The sequence below is a fragment of the Balaenoptera ricei genome, chromosome 7 (genome assembly GCF_028023285.1).
Source record: "Balaenoptera ricei isolate mBalRic1 chromosome 7, mBalRic1.hap2, whole genome shotgun sequence".
In the NCBI taxonomy this organism is placed as follows: domain Eukaryota; kingdom Metazoa; phylum Chordata; class Mammalia; order Artiodactyla; family Balaenopteridae; genus Balaenoptera; species Balaenoptera ricei.
The window spans coordinates 74196801-74219448 of NC_082645.1; the positions used below are offsets into that span (position 1 = coordinate 74196801).

The following is a 22648-nucleotide window of genomic DNA, read 5'->3' on the forward strand; positions in this document are numbered from 1 at the left end:
TTTTTTAAATGTTTTGATTGGCATTTAAAAATTTTTATTCATTTATTTATTTATTTTTTGGCTGCATTGGGTCTTTGTTGCTGTGTGTGGGCTTTCTCTAGTTGCAGTGAGCAGAGGCTGCTCTTTGTTGTGGTGTGTGGGTTTCTTATTGCAGTGGCTTCTCTTGTTGTGGAGCATGGGCTCTAGGCGTGCAGGCTTCAGTAGTTGTGGCATGCGGGCTCAGTAGTTATGGCTCGTGGGCTCTAGAGCGCAAGCTCAGTAGCTGTGGTGCACGGGCTTAGTTGCTCCGCGGCATGTGGGATCTTCTTGGACCAGGATCGAACCCATGTCCCCTGCATTGGCAGGCAGACTCTTAACCACTGCACCACCAGGGAAGTCCTTTCTCTTTGTCTTTAATTTTTGTCAGTTTGATTACTATGTGTCTCACCGTGTTCCTCCTTGGGTTTATCCTGTATGGGACTCTCTGCACTTCCTAGACTTGAGTGACTGTTTCCTTTCCCATGTTAGGGAGGTTTTCAGCTATTATCTCTTTGAATATTTTCTCAGGCCCTTTCTCTCTCTCTTCTCCTTCTGGAACCCTTATAATGTGAATGTTGGTGTGTTTAATGTTGTCCCAGAGGTCTCTTAAACGGTCCTCATTTCTTTTTATTCTTTTTTCTTTATTCTGTTCCACAGCAGTCATTTCTACCATTCTGTCTTCCAGCTCCTCTTGTTATAGCTCCTCTTGCTTCTGGTATCTGTCCCCTTGTGGGTGGAGCTGGGTCTTATCCCTCTGGTGGGCAGGGCCGTGTCAAGGGGTGTGTTTAGAGATGGCTGTGGACTCTGGAAGATTTTAGGCAGCCTGTCTGCTGAAGGGTGGGGCTCTTTTCCCACCCTATTGGTTGTTTGGCCTGAGGTGTCCCAGCACTGGAGCCTACAGGCTATTGGGTGGGGCCAGGTCTTGGTGTCAAAATGGTGGCCCCCAGGAGAGCTCATGCCAATGAGTACTCCCCAGTACCTCCACCACCAGTGTCCTTGTCCCCACAGTGAGCCATAGCTGCCCCCGCCTCCCCAGGAGACCCGCCAAGAGCAGCAGGTGGGTCTGGCCCAGGCTCCTATGAAGTCACTGCTTTTTCTCTGGGTCCCAGTGCACACAGACCTTGTGTGCACACTCCAGGAGTGGCGTTCCTTTGATCAAGCTCCACTTGCCTTCAAAGCCCAATGCTGTGGAGTCTCCTCCTCCCAATGCCAGCCCCCCAGGCTGGGGAGCCTGATGTGGGGCTCAGAACTCTTACTCCTATGGGAGAACCTCTGTAATATAATTATTTTCCAGTTTGTACGTTGCCAACCCGGCAGGTATGGGATTTGATCTTATTGCAAATGGGCCTCTCCTACTGTCTCGTTGTAGTTTCTTCTTTGTCTTTGGATGTAGAACATCTTTTTTGGCAGGTTCCAGTCATTTTTATTGATGGTTGTTCAGCAGTTAGTTGTGATTTTGTTGTTTTCATGGAAGGAGGTGAGCTCAAGTGCTTCTACTCCACCATCTTACATTAAAAGAAAACTCGACAAATATATGTTGAACAAAAAGCAAATGCTCTCAAAGGAAAGGTTTTTACTCCAACAAAATAAAATTCAATTCATCAATCCAAAAAAAACCAACAACAAACAAACGTGACCCAACTAAAAGCTTTTGCACGGCAAAGAAAACTACTGACTGAACGAAAAGACAACCTAAGGAATGGGAGAAAATATTTGCAAATGATATGACCAACAAGGGGTTAATATCCAAATATGTAAACAGCTCATACAACTCAGTATCAAAAAACCAATAATTCAATCAGAAAATTTGCAGAAGACTTGAATAGACATTTTTTCCAAAGAAGACATACAGATGGATAACAGGCACATGACAAGATGCTCAACATTGCTAATTATTACAGCAATACAAATCAAAACCACAATTAGGTATCACCTCAGACCTGTCAGAATGGCTGTCATCAAAAAGTCTACAAACAACAAATGTTGGAGAGGATGTGGAGAAAAGGGAACCCTTGTACACTTGGTGGAATGTAAATTCGTGCTGCCACTGTGGAAGAGATTCCTTAAAAAACTAAAAATAGAACTACCATATGATCCAGCAATCCCACTCCTAGGTATATATCCAGAAAAAATTAAAACACTAATTTGAAAAGATACATGCTTCCCAATGTTCAGAGTAGCACTATGTACAATAGCTAAGACATGGAAGCAGTCTAAGTGTCCATCAACAGATGACTGGATAAATAAGAGGTGGTATGTGTGTGTGTGTGTGTGTGTGTGTCTGTATGTGTATATATATATATATATATATATATATATATATATATATATATATATATATATATATATAATGCAATATTACTCAGCCATAAAAAAGAATGAAATACTGCCATTTGCAGCAATGTGGATGGACCTAGAGAATATTATGCTTAGTGAAATAAGTTAGATAGAGAAGAGAAATACTATATGATATCACTTATATGTGGAACCTAAAAACTAATAAAATGAATATATATATATAAATAGAAACAGATATAGAAAACAAACTGTGGTGACCAAAGGGGGGAGGAAGCAGGGAGGGACAAATCAGGGATATGGGATTAACAGATACAAATTACTATATATAAAATAGATAAGCAACAAGGCTATACTTGGGAGTTATACCCATTATCTTGTAATAATCTATAATGGAATAGCACAGGGAATTATACTCATTATCTTATAGCAACCTATTCTGGAATATAACCTGAAAAAATACTGAATCACTATGCCATACATCTGAAACTAACACAATATTATAAATCAACTATACTTCAATAAAAAAGGGGGAATTTGGTAGTATTTATATATTTCTTGATGAAAAAAAACCCCAGTAAAACCACTATAAATGTGGCATAGCTTATAGCATTATAAGGATATTTTATTTCATTTCTTATACAAGAAACCTCCTTTAAGGAATAAAGTAAAAAATAAAACCACTATCTGGATTTTCCTATAGGTTTCTGGTGATTATTAGTGCAAGAAACTGTAAAAATACCTGGAGAGAATCCCTGTATGTTACATGTCATCAAGTGAAATGTTTGAAAATAATGACTCAGGGCAAGGAAAATCTATTTCCTTAATTAAAAACAATTATTTTAATCAGTGTAAAGTCACATGTGAAAGTTCTAAAAATTATTTATAATTCATAACGTACTGAACATACTCATTAAGATACCTAATTCTTTAAGTCTTATAAGGAATGAGGTCATTTCCTTTAGCTGTAGGTCATTATTCATAGACAAGTAGGCAAAATAACAACAGAGAATATTTGTCAAGAGTATACAGTGTTTTTATGTTCTACAAAAAACATTTTTATGTTCAATATTCAAATATTTTCTGATTTTAATAAAATACGTCTTTATAACTGAACTCCTTCCAATATTAAAGATAGCTCAGTACTTTTTGTACTTAAAGGGTGAGATATAGGCCTTCTGGATAAATGACTACATTTTGGTCTAATTTTCCCTGTACAATTATTATACCTCTTAGACAAACTAAGCTTAGTTGTACCCCGATTGACAATAAGATTTAAATCTTCTGGAAGCAAAGTATTTGGTCTCGTGTTGTCCTCTCTTATTTTATTACCAAGAGTCTTCTTTGAATTGTGGTTAACACGTTTACAGTCTTTGTTTATCTTCTGGCTTTGACCGGCATGGTGTTTTTTACTGATACATGGGTTTTCCACTCCAGTTGGATATATAATACTCTTGTGATCAATAGAAGGAAAAAATGTTTGAGATGATATTTTCCCAAAGGATCCAGTGGGTAAATCTTGGAGGTAGCTGGGGAAATGTTGGCTAATTTTATATTCATAGATTGATTTTCTTGAATTTGAATCATCTACTTTGACAGAATACAGATCATCTATTGTTATATTCTGATAAGTATCTATTGGACTTTGAGGTGTATTCAACTTTTCAGAATTACGCTGAGGTATGATAGGTAAAATTCCAAGTCCATTTTGTTTTAAGACTAATCCAGTACCAGGAATAAAAAGTTCTGGTTCTTCCTGTTTTGACAGATGAGTGATGTTTGTGTTTGAAACAGACTGATGTGCATGTCCATTCACTGCTCTATCTTTCCAGATTAAAGGGTTATATATAACTTGTCCATCAATAGGGCATGAATTGCACTTGTGGAGTAACCAACTGTCAATACATTTCCTATGAAACTTAAAAAAAAGTTATAAGTTAATCAGAGACATATTATCTTGTTTATAATGTATACTATCCATGTAAAATTTCCCCACTTTCATTATTGTGTTACTTTTAACACTGTTTCATAATATTGGAAGGTAATAAAATTCATCAAGTTTTATGGAAATATTTTGAAGTTCTCTTAAAAATGTAATTGGTTAGAGACTGATCTTCATTTTCCACATTAAAATGAAAAGCCTTCTATGGATGCCATTTTTGCAATTTCATTAAAAACTCACTACTTATTCAAACCATTAATTTCACTGTTGCTTTCTAATGAATGAAAATTATTAAGCAATAAAAATGTCATAGCCAACTAGAGTTGAAAATTGATATGATGATGGTAAGACATAACGTGACAAATCACCTTCTAGGGAAGAAAACAAATTATCAGTCATTATAAATAAGGGTGACTCTAAAGCTATAAAAGTTTATTTATTAAAACAACTTTAACTCAGAAAAAACCTGGTTACCACTACATAGTGATTCAGCAACTTTAGACTTTGATTCCAGTAAGTTCATTTGAAATAATAATAAACTATGTCAAATTAAGCATTTCTGTTTCATCTAAAGAATCATAAAAATAACATTAAATAGTATTCTATAAGCCTTTTCCTTTTACAGGTAACTAAAGTAGATAAAAGAATCTAACTTAAAGTGCCATTTTATCTTTCCTCAATAGTTTTTACAGAAATGAATCCTAATTAATAGGAATCCATCCTTGGGGGGCAGAGCTGCCTTCTCAATAGTCTCCGCTCTAGCTTTCTGCACACACTGTTCAATTTGAACATCTCTGCTCATAATTCAACTAAAAAGTAAAAGGAGAGACTTAAATTGCCACTTCATTTGTGAAAACTGGCCCTACAGGGAAAGTCAAACTAAAATGATGTGACTTCTACCTTGTGAGTACATGGTAGCAATCTTGTATGCTGACCAGGACGAAATGCCTTCAAACAAAGTCGACACTGGTAGCCTGGAGCAAGCAGTTTACTATTCTTTGTGATCAGTAAGAGAGGCAGTGACCTTACCACGAGTTTTGGTGTGTAAACTTGGCTAAATGAGAATAAACAGAGAGACATGAATGGTCATATGTGATTGTAGATAAGGAAGTAATCAATAGTACAGGCAATAACCTCCAAATAAATAATGCAAATGAACCCAGAGCTTTCTAGAACTGAAGATAATAAATCTCGTACATTATAAAGTTACAAAATCTATTGTATTGATCTTGAACAAGATGGATCCAACTTCAACATCAACTTCATAAGGAACAAAATTTAATTAAGTCATTTCAAATAAAAATACTAACCTGAAATTTTTTGATTTGCACTTTTTAACATCAATGAAACCGAACATAATTTTGGTGAGAACCATATACTCAAATTATTTCAGTCTGAGCCAACACACAGGCTTGTGTTTAGAAAAATACAACCCAATTCACTCTGTCATCTGGTAGGAAGTAAGATGCATGGTAAACCATATTAAATATTCCAGGCTACTATTATAAACTGGTAGGTCATAATCTATGAGGAGACTTATTTCACTTGGGGTATATGCTTATTACTTCTGTATTGTTAGACCATGCTAATGAACTCTAAAGATACCAACCCCATTTTTGTACCAAAAGTACCAACAAACATAACTAAGATTACACAATGTAAATTTGATGCCACTAGCAACTGATAAAACAGATAAAACAAATATTTAAAAACAAAATCTTGGTTAAAAGGTTAGATGCATTCTTATTATTCAAAAGTCATTCAGAATAAAGTTCAAACATATTCTTTAGAAAACTTTATACTTCTCATTACTCTTCGGATAAACTTTCATCATGCTACAAAAATTGCTTTTACCAATGTCACTTAATTGTCAACTAAAAAAAATCTGTGTGTTTCTATTATTTCAGGTTGTTAATCACTTTTTTTTTTAAATCTTGAAAGTCTCTCCTTTTATTTATTCCATTTTCTCTGCCTAGAATGTCCTTCTACCCCTAATATTCTCTTGTCTCCCCCCACAATATCTCCTAAACCATTAGTTATACAATTTATCATTCTAAAAGGTTGAAGTGTGATACCCAGCCAGGGCCAAGGGAAATGGAGATGGAGAGCCTTTGTATAGGCTCCTTTCATACCCACAAAGCATTTTATGCTCCACAAGAGTTCTGGTCTCTGAAGTGTGTGGAGTACCCACAGGGCATGGGCTAGATATCCACTGGGTTGGATAGAAATCTATCTATCTATCTATCTATCTATCTATCTATCTATCTACTATATATACTATATATATGTGGGATAGAGAGTTCTGGTCTCTGAAGTGTGTGGAGTACCCACAGGGCATGGGCTAGATATCCACTGGGTTGGATAGAAATCTATCTATCTATCTATCTATCTATCTATCTATCTATCTATCTATCTACTATATATACTATATATATGTGGGATAGAAATACATATATACACACATATATATGTATAAACAAGCACAATTTTTGTTTGGTTAATTCATTGAAATTGCCCTTTAAAAAATATTTCAATTTTATCCCATCCTATTAAAATGAGCTTTGTATATATTTTATAGTGTATCTAATATGTTAATTATACACGGTACGTTTAATTTTCTTTAATTGATACGAAGTATGGCAAAAGGTCTGGATGACTGTCCACTAGTCAGGGTTTTGAAATACAACCAATCCCCTTAGCACTCTCCTTCTCTGGGGGTGGAATAGAGGGCAATAAGGAAAGAAAGACTTCCTTCCCATAGAGGCCATTTACTTCAAAGCAAATCTCAAAGCTCCCTGTATTTTTTCTTTACATAACATATATCAGTTTTAATTTTACATTTATTTAGATGATCACTTAATTGCTGAGGAAACTAGATATCCCTAATACCTAGTACAATCTCTGGTAGAATTAATAATAATAATAGACAGCATTATTTGATTATTTACTGTGTGTATTAATTCATTTCACACGCACAAAATTCCTATGAGACTGGTTTTATAATTATCCCCATTTTAAAGATAAAAATGTGGCAAGGAGAAGTGAAGCAACTAGCCCAAAATTTGCATAGGCAACTTATGGTTGTACTAGGACTGGATTTAAGCATTCTGACTCCAGAGCCTTGCTCTTCACTTGAATACTATGTCACCTAGTATATATAATAAGTACTCAATACATATTTATTGAATAAAGAAATGAATAAAACTTATCCGAACTGAAAAATAATTTAAATATCCCAAGAAATATAAATTTCACTGAGAATCTCACCCTTGCTTTTCTTGAAAATGTGGCATCTTTTCTACCTCATTTTTAATATCTATATATTTTACAGTTTCATCTGATCTTTTTTCCAACGATCTCCATTTTTGATTTCTCTTCTGTAATAGGTAAAAGGTGAATGTTACTTTGCAAATTGTGGAAGCTTTTATCTTGTGCATTAAATCAGTAGGCTATGTATCAATAACATAATAATGTAAATAAATAAAGACTCATCATTTTAAAAGATAGCTTTTTAACACTTTAAAGAATTTGCAAATTATTAGTGAGTCTAATATACTGTTGCACAGCTACTATAACATTACTTTTTAAGGTAAAAATATTTATCTATTAATCAATAATGGTAATTGTGGATGTTTAATCTTGTGTAGTAAGTAGAAGGTAGCATTATTATTCAGCATCAGGAGATACCTATTTACTTGTTAGATTCAAATGATAGCAATAAAATTCCATGATGTAAGAAATTTTAAAACCGTAAATGGTTGTAACATTATAAATCATTTTGTAGTGTTGAGATCTTTTTTAAAAATGAATTTTCAAGCTTGATGGCTATAATTTCTGTCCTTAAGATTTATGTATGATATCATTACATATTTGTTATTGTGTTGGATTTTATAAATTACCAAGGTAAGAACTGATTGCCTATAAATCCTTATGAAAAAGAGTTCTCCAAAAATTATTGTCTTTGGTTTTTATTCAAACACAGTCAGCTCTACTCCAGAGGGTTACCTATTCTTAGATTTTACTTAGATTTACAATAGGAAAATACAAACACTATATGAAATTCAAGATGGATACTGTACCTCACGAAATGTAAATGAGTGAGAAAGATGGCAGCAGCTATCAAAACAATCCTGGCATAAGTGATATTCTATACATTTGGTACACCTAAAAATGCAAAACACCAAAACATACAAGAAAAAATCCAATTATTTTGATTGTATTTGGTGAAAAATTCTCGCCAAGATTTCCTGGGAACTATGCAGATATGACAAGGCCCATCTTAAATCTCACCCCATATTAGCTTCCTGTTGCTACTGAAACAAATTACAACAAATTTAGCAGCTTAAACAACACTTTATTATCTTACGGTTTTGTAGGTCAGAAGTCTGACATGGGTCTCAATGGGTTTAAAAGCAAGGGGTCCACAGAATGGCATTTCTTTTTGGAGGCTATAGAGATCTGTTTTTTTGCCCTTTCTTCTAGAGGCTGCCCACTTTCCTTAGCTTAGCTTGTGGCACTTTCCTCCATCTTCAAAGCAAGCAATGCAGCATCTCTCTGTGCCTTTCTTCCATAGTCACATATCCCTTTGACTCTCTTCTTTGTTGCCCTCTTCCACTTTTAAGAACTCTTGTGATTATACACTGAACCCAGGCAATCCAAGATAACCTCCTTATTTCAAGGTCAGATGATTAGCAACCTGAATTTCATCTGCAACCTTAATCCCCCTACAACATGTAACCTAACATACAGGTTCTGGGCATGAGGATGTGGATATATTTGGGAGGGCATTATTCTGCCTACCACATATCCCTACCACGATGTCTTCCTGGAATGCTTTATCTTTCATATATCTCTTTTTCTAAGTTCCTTTAGGATGTACAGCCTATTGGACATTCTATCATTTGATTACCCAGTGTTTTCCTATTATTTCATGAATGCTAGAGTTATACTTAGCAGAATACTTCTTGAAAACAGGAATTGTACTATATTCCTTCTCTGTCCTCACAAAATAGAAAAAGGTATATGTATAAAAAGTTTGCAATAAAAATCATTGATATACTAAAAAACTTCATTTTCCACAAAGCTTAATCTAAACATGTATCACTTATAAAAATTTTGCCACAAGCAGAGAATTTTAATTTACTTTCAGCAATATTCACCAAAAATAACATTTCAAGCAAATAAAGTTATTTTCTTACTCAAGTTATCAAAGAATCAGAAGACTATTTCCAGGAGAAATCTGGGAAAATATATCCTTCAGACATCTTAGAAGCAGCAAGTATTAACTTATCCATTATTCTCGTTTATACATACAGGGAAGATTCTTAATAATTAACATCAACCAATCAAAGCAATGGTGCGGTTTATTCAATACATCAAATTATGCTGGGCTACAAAAAGTTAAGTATCTCTATATTTTAATATATATATATATATGATAGTTTTGGAATTAACTTCTTAAAAGGTAAGTAGCTATATTATGAAACTTTAATGAAGAGAAACTGAAAAGCTTTCTAGTTTACCTTATCTTCTACCCAAACCATTACTAAAACTACCAGAAATAGTTTTTTCAGGCTAAGGCTGAAATGTTAGTATTTGAGGGAGTGGAAGGAGATATGGATGTGAATAATTGTGAGCCAAATGCATAGAGAAGTTCTTCTGAAAGGAGAGTGCAGGGCAGTAGGCAGAGAGCAGAAGAGTGGAGAATGCCTGTACTGAGGGGTAGGAGGAAGAATCACCCTTGGGGACAGAAAGAGCAGTCAGAGGGACAGAGGAGAGCACTGTCATTAACAAAATACTTAAAAGCAAGATTTGAGATAATTTACCAAAGCCACCCATGCATTAACAATTTGAGGAATACATCACTATAAAAACGGAAAATTTTACACTGTGGCTTTCACGTGTCCTTGTCACCCCCAGCTGTTCCTCCCAACCCACCTTTCCACACGTTACCTTAGCCCCTTATTGTTCCTACTCACCCCTCTTGAAAAAATTCAGATTGCCCCAAAAATGGCTGCTAGTGCCAAATATCAAGTCTTTCCTTTTTCTAGAATTCTCTTTAACCAACATTCCTGAAACTAGCTGAACACCTCCTGCTAAACCTTATAAAAATTCTGCCCTTCTTCCTCAAGTGAGCTTTCTCAGGCTTGCTGTTTTCAATAAAGACTTCTGCTAATGGTGCTCTGGTTGATTTACTTCTATGTGACACATTGAGAAAACAAAGGACTGAAACAGTTTAAAGGAGAAAGGTATCATTCACCATTGGGGGTGATTAAAAACAGTTTTATGGTTTTATGAGAGGGTGTTAAAAATATTACTTAGACACATCATAATGTAATTCCAGGAAGACTGAAAAGTAAACTGATGCATTTTAGAAAAAATTTTAACAAAGACTGAAGCAAAATATTTTCTTCTTAACATACAGTGAAGATTTCAATTAAGAAAGCACAATATCCCAAGCATAGCAATTAATTGATGTTTTATTGTGGAATTGTGGGAAAGTGTGAGGAATACTCAAAAAGTAATGAAAATTTATTTCTCTAATAAGTGTCTTGTTGTTGTTAAGGTATAAGATGTGAAAGAAAACAAAACATGCATCATTGCAGTTTGGAGTTGGGGAACTCGAGTTCAGTTGATCTAGTCAATATCTCTCTGGCTCAGTCCTAGGAGTTTTTGGCAATGACCTCATTGGTGGTTCAAAGAAAGTTACAGGGGGTGAGAGGTCTATCTAGCAGGGCTGTGAGCTTGGAAACTCATTTAGGCCAAACTACAAAGCCTGTGTTCAGAGCTTCCAAGAAAGGATGCTACTTCAGACTCTCAGTCTAGACTGGAATGCAAAGCCAATACTCTGTGAGTAAAGAAAATAAAACAACTGAAATTCTTAAGGTACTGGGCTGACACAGATCACTAGTCTGAAAATCCTAAATAAGTAGCCATCTTTAAGGCAAACACACTATATAAAGGAGGAAAAGAAGAAGGCTAAATGACTAGTACTCTAATGTTCAAAGTTTCCTAAAATTAAAAAAAAAGTTAGACTACAAATTTATAATATTACTGATTGATACTTACTTATAACACTTCCCCTCAACTGGAAATTGTTGACAGTTATTACAGGGAATTCCAAGGTGTTTGTCTAGTCGCTCTTTCTCAGCTGTAGTCACAAGTTTGCTAGAGTTTTTGAATTCCTCTAAAATAAGTTTTAATGGTGCAAAGTCTTTCCTACACAAGGGACATTTCAACGTGGAAGTGTGTGATATCTTATCCTGATAATTAGCTAAGATCTTCATGCATTTTATATGAACACTATTGCCACAGCCAAACCTGTTAGAAATAAAATCCAAGCTTACCATTTGTATACAGCAAAGTTATATATGTATATATATAAAAGTTTTCTGTGCTACCATCTATATTTCCTATAAAAATAGATTCTTAACTGATTATCCAGATATAGCTTGATTACACACATAAACACTATTTTATCTATCTAATCTAATCTATCATATTTAATTTAGTACATCAGAATTCCAAATAAAATCTTTCCCATTTCAATGAAATGGTGGTAAAAGATTTTGCATCATTATAATATTTTTCATTTTTAAAGTGAGAATGCATATAGTCTTAACAAAAAGGAAAATTATAACAATGATTATTATTTTTAAATAAAAACATCACTGAGAGCAGGGGTGTCACCTTATTTTTCTAGAAATCACACAGTATGAATGTGGTTGTACCCAATAAATATCTGCTGAGAGAAATAATATTTTGGGAAATAATAATTTTAAAATATGCAAAAGAAGCAGCTATGTGAAAAAAATACAATGTGGATGAAAATTTTGGTAAATAATCAGGAAAAAAAAAGAATTGAAAAGTTCAATACCAAATGGTTGCCCAAATTTTCCAAGTCCAAATTTACAGTGCCTTTGAAGAATAGTTAAGTACAATACTCTCAATAAACATTTATGTATAAGTGATATTTTGAATTATTTAGTTTTAAAGATAAAATTTAGAAAAGCTGAAGAGAATTTTTATCATTTTAAAGTAAAATAATCTTCACTTTCAGAAAAACTGTTTGTAACTACTCTAAGCTGTGGCATTTATTCATGTGTATAAAAGAGAAACATGAAAATTATCTACTTTAATAACTTAAAGTGAAAAAGTAAATAAAGTGGAGTTATTTTTTAACTTTCACCCTTTAAAATGTAGCCCAGAAATATTTAGAGTTAGAACAGGACCTCTCACGACATGTTAGGAAATAAAAGAAGGCCAATTAAGTATAATTGTTTAAATATGTATTATTTTTCTACCAACATGTTTCATAACATAATATATTACAAATATATTAAATTAGAAATTTTTCATAAGTTTCTAGAATCCAAAGAAAAATCATGTCACCTGCAAAAGGTGACAGGAAGCTTTTTCTCTAAAAGTACTTCTTGACAAATAGAGCAGATATCATCTGAACTAATTTCCTTCTGTTTAATGTAACCATCTTCTTCAATCTGTGCATTTTCATTGTTCGTTCCCTGTTGGGGAGTTTGAACTCGATGTATCCCTCGAAGCAAGTCACTGATTTCTCTTTCCACAAGACCTAATTGCAAAGCAGCTAACGATAAATTCCAAAGTATTAAAATTCAGTGGCAAATTGGAGACAAAGAAACAACTTAGGCGGAAAGTTAGCATTTTTTCCCCAAATATCAGAAAGATTATTGAATCTTTATTCAATATTGAATGATTACACTGACATTTACCACTTTTCGTATTCCTTTCAGAGCCAAAAGGTCAGAAAAGAGTCATTTATAAAAAGAATAGAAGTTATCTCTTGTTTTCCTGTTACTGAAAAGAGTCAGTGTAACCAGTGCATTATTAAGGTTTCAGATTAATTGTATGACGGTGTTCCTCCTTGGATTGGTGCTATAATCACCTCTTACATTTTGATCTGTTCTCTTGTTCATAAACAAATATTTATCATCATACAGGAGTATTAAAAGAAATGGGCACAAATACAGAAAGGAGAAGAGAGATTCGAGTAGTTAGTGTAATCAACATTTGTTAGATGAATAAATTAGTAAATAGATAATGAGAGAGCAAGACACAGTTGCACCTATTTTCCTTAGTTTTACATCCCTACAAGTGTCTCAGTAGCCACATTCTTCATAGATTTGGTCAGTATTCCTTAGGACAATCTGTTAGGAACTATATTGCCTATACATTTGGGATACACAGTCTTTGAATTCTGAATTTTCTCCATCCTGCTGTCCTTCTAAGAAATGGTGTACTAAGTGCATATAGTTTTGATCAAGGCATCCTAGATTCCCTTTTTCTCTGGCCCATTCCCAGGCCTCTCCTCTTTCCCTTTTCTTAACATGCTATAATTTAAATGCCAGTTGTTATTGGTCCCCTTGAGTTCTATTCATTTTATATATTCCTTAATACATAGAGATTAAAAAATCATTTGCAAGGTAATGAAAAGCTCCATTTTCTCTAAAAAGATTACCAATTAAACACTAACAATACTGAAAACATCACAGTTACATTTCAATACAGAAATCTCTGTTCCTTGTCTGAGGTGGCATGGCAGGTGGAATGTGGGAGGATATCATACTTTAATTAACCATTACTTTGGAGGATGAGGGCTATTTGTCACAGAGACACAGCACCATCTGCTCCCTAAAAAAATGAGGAAAATGAAGAACAAAAGATTGTGCTTTGGGGGATAAAGATTCTCTAGAGCAGCAGAAATACTGAAACATAAAATTTCATAAGAGGAGCTGGCTACAAACGGTTCTATGTGGTATAACATGAATTGGAGAATAAAAGGGAGAAATAAACTCTTCTGAAATGAATTTGGAAAAATTAATGTATGCGACTATAAAAGAATATTCTTTTATAAAGGAGAGCAAGACAGCTAACTTTATCAGATATCACAATGTATTATAAAAAAACAAAACTCACTATAAAAATTATGAAACAAGGATGAAAAGAAGCACTATTTAATAGCTGTTATTGAGATAACTAGGTAGAAATATGGAGAAAATTTAATTACTTCAAACCAAATACCAACCTCCAATTTATATCAATACAACTACACATGGATGCTATAAAGAAGAATAAAAATAAAATAGAAAAGCTAGCAGAAAAAAAATCTCTAAAATACTATGGAAGAAAGACAACTTTCAAAGTATCAAAACAATATACAGGAAAAGTAAAAATGGTCAGATTTAGCAACACACAAAAATCCATATACATATATATAAAACAAAATTTAATGAAACCATATAAAAAAGAATTACGACATTAGGAAAACATTTGCAAAGAGGGGTAATCCCTATATTTAGGAAGAGTGTGTAGTTTTATCCCAATAAATAAATAGCCAAAGTTTAATTTACACATGTAGTACAAATATTAAAGTCAACAGATGTTCAATTTTATTAATATCAAAAGAAAAGTGAGTTAAAATCAAAATGAGGTACAGACACAGCATAAAATCTAAATAAAAGGTAATAAGTAAATAGAATGTTACATCTTGTTTGCCTTGTGTTATTTTCTCTTTTTATTTGAAAAAGTTATTTCAGGGCATTTTAGATTCTAAGGGTATGTTAGATGTATGGAAGAATGAAAACTATTTTCTTACTTAATTTACTAGGAATGAATAGATTACTATGAACTTTGTATCTGTTATTTTTTCCCACTTTGTGTGACTTAGTCTTTTTTTCTAATATTATAGAAATATTATTAGCTTTTCAAAATATTTCCATGTATCTTTATTTTCTTTGGAGACTTAAATATGCTGTTAATATCTTCCATTTTCTGCTTAAGTAATATGGTTAAATATGCCTAAAACATGAATCCAAAATCAAAGCTAGCAGAAAATTGATATACTGCTGAAATCATAAACCAGCAAAATATTGCTATAAAGCAATACCTATGGGTGACAGACATAAAAATATTAATACTTAAAAAAAGGAAAAGAAACTCGAACTCACAGATACAGAGAACAGATTTATGGTTGCCAGATGTTGGGCCAGGGGACGGCTAGGAGGTAGGAGAAATGGCTGAAGGTGGTCAAAAGGTACAGACTTCCACTTATAAAATAAATAAGTCATGGGGACATACTGTACAGCATGGTGACTATAGTTAATAGTACTCTGTTGCATATTTGAAAGTTGCTAAGAGAATAAATCTTAAAAATTTTCATCTCAGAAAAAGAAATTGTAACTATGTGTGGTAATGGATGTTAACTGGATTAACTGTGGTGATCATTTTGCAATATATACTTACATTGAATCATTATGTTGTACACCCAAAACTAATATAATGTTATATGTCAATTATATCTCAGTAAAAAAATAATACTTTTACTGCAAGATCCAGTTAATGAGACTTCAGGCTACAGAAATAATTGAGAGAAGAAAAAGTTTCATTTACAAAGAATATAACAGGTAATCAGAAGTAAATTAAATGCCTAAAATGGAAGAATGTTAAATAAATTATGATATACCATACACTAACATGGTATATTATAATTTATTTAACATTCACTGATGACTTGAATGAGAGAGACTACATAGCACTGAAAATATTTATAAAGTAACAGTGTGTGACAAAAGCAGAACACAGAATTCCCACCGACTATTAGGTATACATAAATACAAGGTCAAAAAAGAAAATAGAAAATAAAAAGTTTATTATATCTTTGTGGTGGGGATTTAAAAAATTTTCCTAAAATGCAGTTTTTATTTTATTCATAAATATTTAATTGAAAAAAGGACAAGATGGCATTTACTAGACGTTGTATTTAGGAAAAACCATTAGGTAATAAAGCTAGGTTTTACTGGGAAGCATTTGTTGGGTGATGGGAAATAATATTCAGTGTTCAAAAACTGATATCTTTATAAAAACTTCCTATGTAATCATCTTTATAGGTCTTCAAAAATAAAAGAGAGTCTCAGGTTTCCTGTATGCAACACTAGGGCACAAATAATTGTTTCCAGATTTGTTTTAGAAAAGAATCTATGAATGAGGTTCAAAGTGCTTCTGCTTCACTACCTTCTTCTCCACACTTGTGTACATACTTTACATAATATTATTGAATAATTGTTTATAGCTTTCTTTGAATTACTTTAATTTTCAAACTTTCATTTAAATGATAAATTTCAACATTATTGAGACTTATACTTTCTTTGAATATTTGTGCACAAAGGATTTTCTCAATGTTGAGTAGCTAAAACGTCTTTTAAATATGAGGTATAAAAAATATTTTATTTTAGTAGGAAATATAATTTTTCAAAATTAATGTATAGGATCAAATTTAAACATTTAAAAAATTTCCTACTATAGGGATATTTATAAAAAGAATTAGATGTAGTTTCTGCCTTCAAGAGCACAAAGGATAATATGATATCAAGTATTAGACTGATCCATATGAAATTGCTATTTTCGTAGATGAAAAAATATTGGCAATTCATATGATTCAATTTATAAAAAAAATCACCTAGTAGAGTTCCTGACTAATATGCAGTACAATAAATATTTGTTGAATGTAATTGGGTAGAGCTGCACTGTTCAATATGGTAGCCATTAGCCATATGTGGCTACTGAGCACCTGAAATGTGGATAGTGTGACTGAAAATTGAATTTTAAATTTTGTCCTATTTAAATTTAAATGGAAAACTGATAATCTATAGTTTCTGGAAAATTTATGTTTATTACAATTTGGGTATTATATGAATTTTTCAACTGAATATTTTATGATGTCTAAATGCAGATCAAGCATTTCCAATGAAAATATAGTGTCTGAGGTGAGATGCATTGTAAATGTAAAATACACACTAGATTTTGAAGGCAGTATGAAAAAACATTAAAATATCATAATTTTTATATTGATTACATGGTGACATGATATTTTGATGTATTGGGTTAAATTAAAATATGTTATTAAAACTAATTTTCCTGTTTATTTTTACTTTCTGTAATATGTTACCAGAAAATTACATATGTGGTTCACATTATATTTCTATTGGGTAGCCCTAGTATAGAAGCTTGTGAAAATGATATGGAAAATAGTGTAGATAATAACTAAGACTTTGGAGAGGATGTGAACATTTAACTTCAGGTGTATACAATGGAGAAATAGAGAAGAAAACAATATCCATGAACTCATCCAACCTAATTATTGTGTATGAAGGGATTGGGAGAGAGGATGAAGTACAGAGTAAGTGACATTTCAGAAAGAACCTTTTGTCTACAATGCGAAGGAGAAAGCAACAAAGTGCAGGTGCTGGAAACAGGGAGGCTACAAAGAACAGTACTAAGTAAGGGCTGATGAAGGTTGAACAAAGGTAAGAATGAGGATGGGGAAGTAAAATCACTGTTGAGAAGTAGGTAGGATGTAACATAAACAGGATTTGTTTATGAGAGAAGAGGATGAGAAAGGAAAAACAAGGAGAATGCCAAGGTTTCTAGCTTTGGAGACTAAAGAAAAAGGAAAGCCAATATGTGAGGTAGGGAATACAACAGGAGAGCACATATGGGGGGAATTTACTATTCAAAATGCCTGTGGGACCTCCAAAATTGTGGTGCTCAGAAGGCAGCTGGAAATACTGGTCTGCTGATAAGATGTGGAAATCACTGTTACAGAGGTAACAGGTGGAGACAGAAAATATGAGATGTTTCTAAGAAAATGGGTAGAGAGAAGAATACAAAAGAAAAATCCCTGTGAAACACTAATATTAATTTATTATCTAGTAGGACTTTTAAATGTCAACTGTGCTTGTACTTATATAATAGTTGGGGGGAATGAACTTGCCTAAATAGAACCAATACCCTGAATTGAAAAAAAATTGAAAACTGATTATGACTTTAATTCTTTATGAATATTATAAACATTTATTAATAAATGTTAAATGCCTTTGCAGTTCTTAGATGAATCTAGTATAGGTTAAATAAATCTTTGTAGGAAACATTTCCATAATGACAGCATCTTTATTATAAAATGTATAAATCTAAATAACCTGTAATAGAATTATTTTTCTTTCTCTTTCATTTTTGAGGACTCTAGAATTTAATTTTAAATTAAATTTCAAATTTCAAATTATAAAAAATTTCATATGCCTGACTTTAAACTCAATGCAGGTACGGACATAAAAACTATTTAACTGTAAAATACATATATTTTTTGCATAAAAACTTGTCAGTAAACATTTTTAAATGAAATTATATACCATGTCAACTATTTCTGGGACCTGAAAAATTACATGTGTCATTTTTCTCATAATTAAAACAAATTTAGATACAGAAACTACTGTAAATCCTTGCTTAGAATTCATGAGGGAAAGTTTTTCTACTGAAAACCTGACCATTATTTCACCTCATTTTTTATTAAGTGCTTTTTAATGTGAAATGGCATATAAAGTTACATATTTTGTTAAATAGGAAGAAAAATGTTCCAACTGTCTTAAATGTAACAAACTGTGTTACAGGTTCCAGATTGTCTGGACAATAACTGTTTAAATTTAGAATATGTCTAAATAAACAATTATTAAATTCGTTAACTTCAAATTAGTAAAAACACACAAACACAACTTACATTCATGATTCCTTGGAAGCCTGAATTTTTTCAACAAGACCCTAATATTCGAAAGTAGAAAAACAAAATAAAACATTTATTTCTGACATAACCTCAAAAGGTATTATTAATTTTAGAATAGGAATGGCATTACAGAATTTATATTGCTGAAAGTGTTAGGGATAAACTTAAAATTCTCATCAGTTTTCTGTTACAAGAGTCGTTAAATTTTTGTTTTAAAATAAGCATATGTGAAAAAAGTATGATACATGGAAACAAAAGACATTTGCAGTAAAGAGATTTGTCGGAGAGAGTCCATGTATTTCTTTATGACATAGGGTAGCTCACAAAGAGAGGTTAGTGAGGGAATCTAAGTATTCACAGCACTCTTTTTAAACTTCCCTGGAAGTTTCTTACTCCTGGAAATGGAGGAATTTTCTGGATAGAGTAACAAATGACTGTTTTCCTATACATACCACTTTAACGTATGACAGAATACTTTCAAATATCACAAATTAAAATGGAATATGACTTTTTTTAAAAAACTGGGAAATATATATTAAATTCTTACTTAAATATATTAAATATACTTTAGTATGTTAAATACTTGGATTATATTTCCATTAAGTTTATGGTAAATATACTGTAAAAAATAAGTTACATTACATAAAAATCAAAACAGAATGCCCTTGCTCTGAGGAAGCTGGCATAAAATAAAAATGGAAAAAACCTATTTTATGTATAATAATAAAACCAAATTGCAAATTTTGAAGGGACCATATTTTATATTTTTATGCTAACTAGAGCAAATAACTTGTGTTAGTAGATGCTCAATAAAAACTGATCAAAACGACAAAAAACTTGGTAAATAAAAGCATTAAAAATAACAGCCATATGTATATATACTGTTTTCTAACCTATAAAGAAAAGCATTAGAAATATGAGATACACACTTTTCTTAATTTCTTGTTTGATTTTTTTCTCTTAAAATATCAATTACAAATTTTCTATAATAATATAATTAGTGATTTGTTGGTATAAGTATAGTAGGTAAACAAATGAGTTGATGTGGGTTTAAATTACATGGAAGGAATTTTTTTGTTTTTCATTTCTGGGATCACCTACAAACAGGTTCTGACTCTAGAGGAAAAATTTTAGATTTGACAGAAGTAATCTTCAGCAGAGTCCTACTTCAATCTTAAAAGATTCATAGTCAAATGCTTATTGAAAAGGAAAATAGTAAAATTTAAAAATATAATAATGAACCATGCAATTATCATCAGTGATGTGAACTGGGGAGATTTTTTGTTTTATTGTTAGATTTCACCTTTGTACATAATGAAAATCTAAACACTGATTTTTTTCTTATTAAAAACAATAACATTCCAAACATGTAGAGGTGGTAGTATGCTTACCTCACTTTAATTTTTAAACCTCACTTAATTTTTAAACCTCACTTAATTTTTGGGATGAAATAAAATATCCAAAACGATATTGACAAGCTACAACCATTTTACCTTTAAGTTCTCCCAACACCAAATTTCTTTAATCTTGCAGTACTCAAGCCATGAAAAAGGCAAAACATGTAATATACCAGGATGTTCCTTTGTGGAAGATCTTCATCACAATGTCACTTACCAGCATATATGCTTACAAAGTTCCCCTCCTTTCAGAAATATGGAACAATTACAAACATGAGGATTTCCTAGAGAAACCTTCAAAAGAAAAATGCATACTTAAAAAAAAGTTCCAGTCAGTTTTTAGAGTTATAGAGTAAAATTAATAGATAATTGGATTAAAAGAGATTTCAAGAGATATTTTAGTTTAGGTGACTCCAAAAGGTTGAACATAGTCTACTGGAACATCTTAATTCTTGACACAAGTCTAATTTTTCACTTCCTTATTCTTTGCCTTGTTCAACAAATTGCATCGTCAGCTAAGACTGTTTTTAAGAGACCTACATTCAGGCAAGTGAAAAGAAATCTAATTTTAAAAACTTGAAAAAAAATCTATAAATTTTTAACTGAAAGGAAATTCTACTTTGCAATGGAGCTAAAGACCTTTTGTAAAGTAGTTCTTCTGGGATTTTTGTTTTGTGCATTTCAATTGGTGAGTTTACTTTATTTAATTTTATTCAAGAAAACTAATTTTATTCACCAAGTCTATACTGGCTTAAACTATTTATTAAATGCCCTAAGGGTTATAGTGAAAAAAGGACGTCTGAGATAAGCATCATGACACTAAATTAAAAAATTTCAAGTCAACTCCTGGGAGGTAGAGTGGTGGCTGATTTTTGAGTGGTGAGAGTAGGATATGCGAATATGAAATATCTGTGGTCTTTCAGCAAAATGAAAAAGAATTTTTATTCACTAAGACATTTCCAAGGAATCACCATTTAAGCCATACTTTAAAAGGGTCTTGTTATAGCTTCAGACTGACTAAAAAGTAAAGAAAACCCGGTTTTATTTATTTAGCAAATATATACGGCTTGTAAACAGATTGTACGATTTTCATTTCGTTTGAGTTACAGGGTTATTGACTGCTAACGGATCTGAGAATGCACATAAATGCAAACCATATATTCAGATAAAATGTCTCCCTTTTTTAAGCCCAGAGATCAAAGGCCATCATCTTAGAAGAGTTGGATGCAATTTGGAGTCCTAACCTCCAATAATGAAACTTTTCTAACAAATACTATTTCGCTCTGCAATGTGCACATCTTTAGAGTCTGGAACACTCGCGGGTGGGGTTCGGCAGCGAGTGGCTACATACAAGGTGGGCCTGGGGGGACCTCGCGGGTCGGCCTGGCAGGGAGCCGAGGAGGGATGGGGGCGGTAGTTACTCGGAAATCCCTGTTTTCCGGCTCTTCCTCTCTCAGTAGAAAGGAGGTGGGGCCCATCTCTCGTAGGAGGTAGATGCTGCTGCTCAGCGCCTGGTCTTGTTGCCAGCTGAGGCGGTCGCTAAAGTGTCTTCGCCTTTCAGAGGCCTTACAGCCTCCGCGAAGCATCTTGCCTGGGTAGGGGCGATGGCAGCCCCTTCGCAAGGCTTTCAGAGTCTCCCGCCGGTCTCCATAACAACCGCGTGCCCGCCGGTTGCCTTGGAGACGGCGGTTGAGTCGCAGTGTCCCAGAGTGCCTTGCGCGGAAGTTTGCTTCCGCAGCTCACACCCGCCTCCATTCCTTCCTGAAGCGACACTCCTGACTGTAGAGTGTTTCTGATACCCAACTGGCTGATTTAAAAGCTGGTGGCCAAAGTCATCGCTGTCAAATCTCTCGCGTTCCTTCTGCTGGTTCCTCGCAGGCGGGGGCTTGTGAATTCTGTGTTAGGATAGTCGCACAACCCGGTTACAGTTTGGGCTCTGGATGCTGAAATTATCCTGTGATGATTCATCATTTTTATCCAAAAGCCCAGAGTGACTGTTGACATTCAACAGTGTTCCACAAACATTTTCCGATTGCTTACTAGGTGCATAATCTGAATGAAGCGCTAGGGGAAGATCAATGATGTGGAAGACAGGATCTTAACCTGGGAAATTAGATTCTTAAGTAGGGATGTGTGTGTTGGTGGGGGGATGGTCTTTAAACGAGGGGAGCATCTTTAAATTACATGTTTGTGTAGGGATGGGTGTTTGGGGTGGGGTGCGGAATCCATTGCCTCTATGCCCTCTAAATTTAAAAATCCCAATTTAAGGAATAAGCTATGCAATGTTGACTCAATAGTTCAAATTGTCTGAGCTTTGTTACTACATTCTAGGGGGAGAGCTGTAATACAGTATGAGTCAAGTAAAGAAGCCATATTACTGGAATATTTCTTTAAGAAATTGAAATCAGG

The 22648-nt window shown here is 33.3% G+C and overlaps 1 protein-coding gene across 1 annotated transcript; it reads right to left on the reverse strand.

Annotated features, from left to right (window-relative positions):
- Positions 1-3418: 3418 nt before the first annotated feature.
- Positions 3419-21825, reverse strand: ZSWIM2 (zinc finger SWIM-type containing 2). The gene is made up of 9 exons (XM_059927302.1): positions 21661-21825; positions 20457-20533; positions 18840-18880; positions 12647-12857; positions 11324-11575; positions 8335-8419; positions 7523-7632; positions 5156-5309; positions 3419-4231 (listed from the first exon to the last, which is right to left on the reverse strand). The coding sequence occupies exons 1-9, from the start codon at positions 21823-21825 to the stop codon at positions 3419-3421; spliced, it is 1908 nt and encodes a 635-aa protein (XP_059783285.1).
- Positions 21826-22648: the final 823 nt, after the last annotated feature.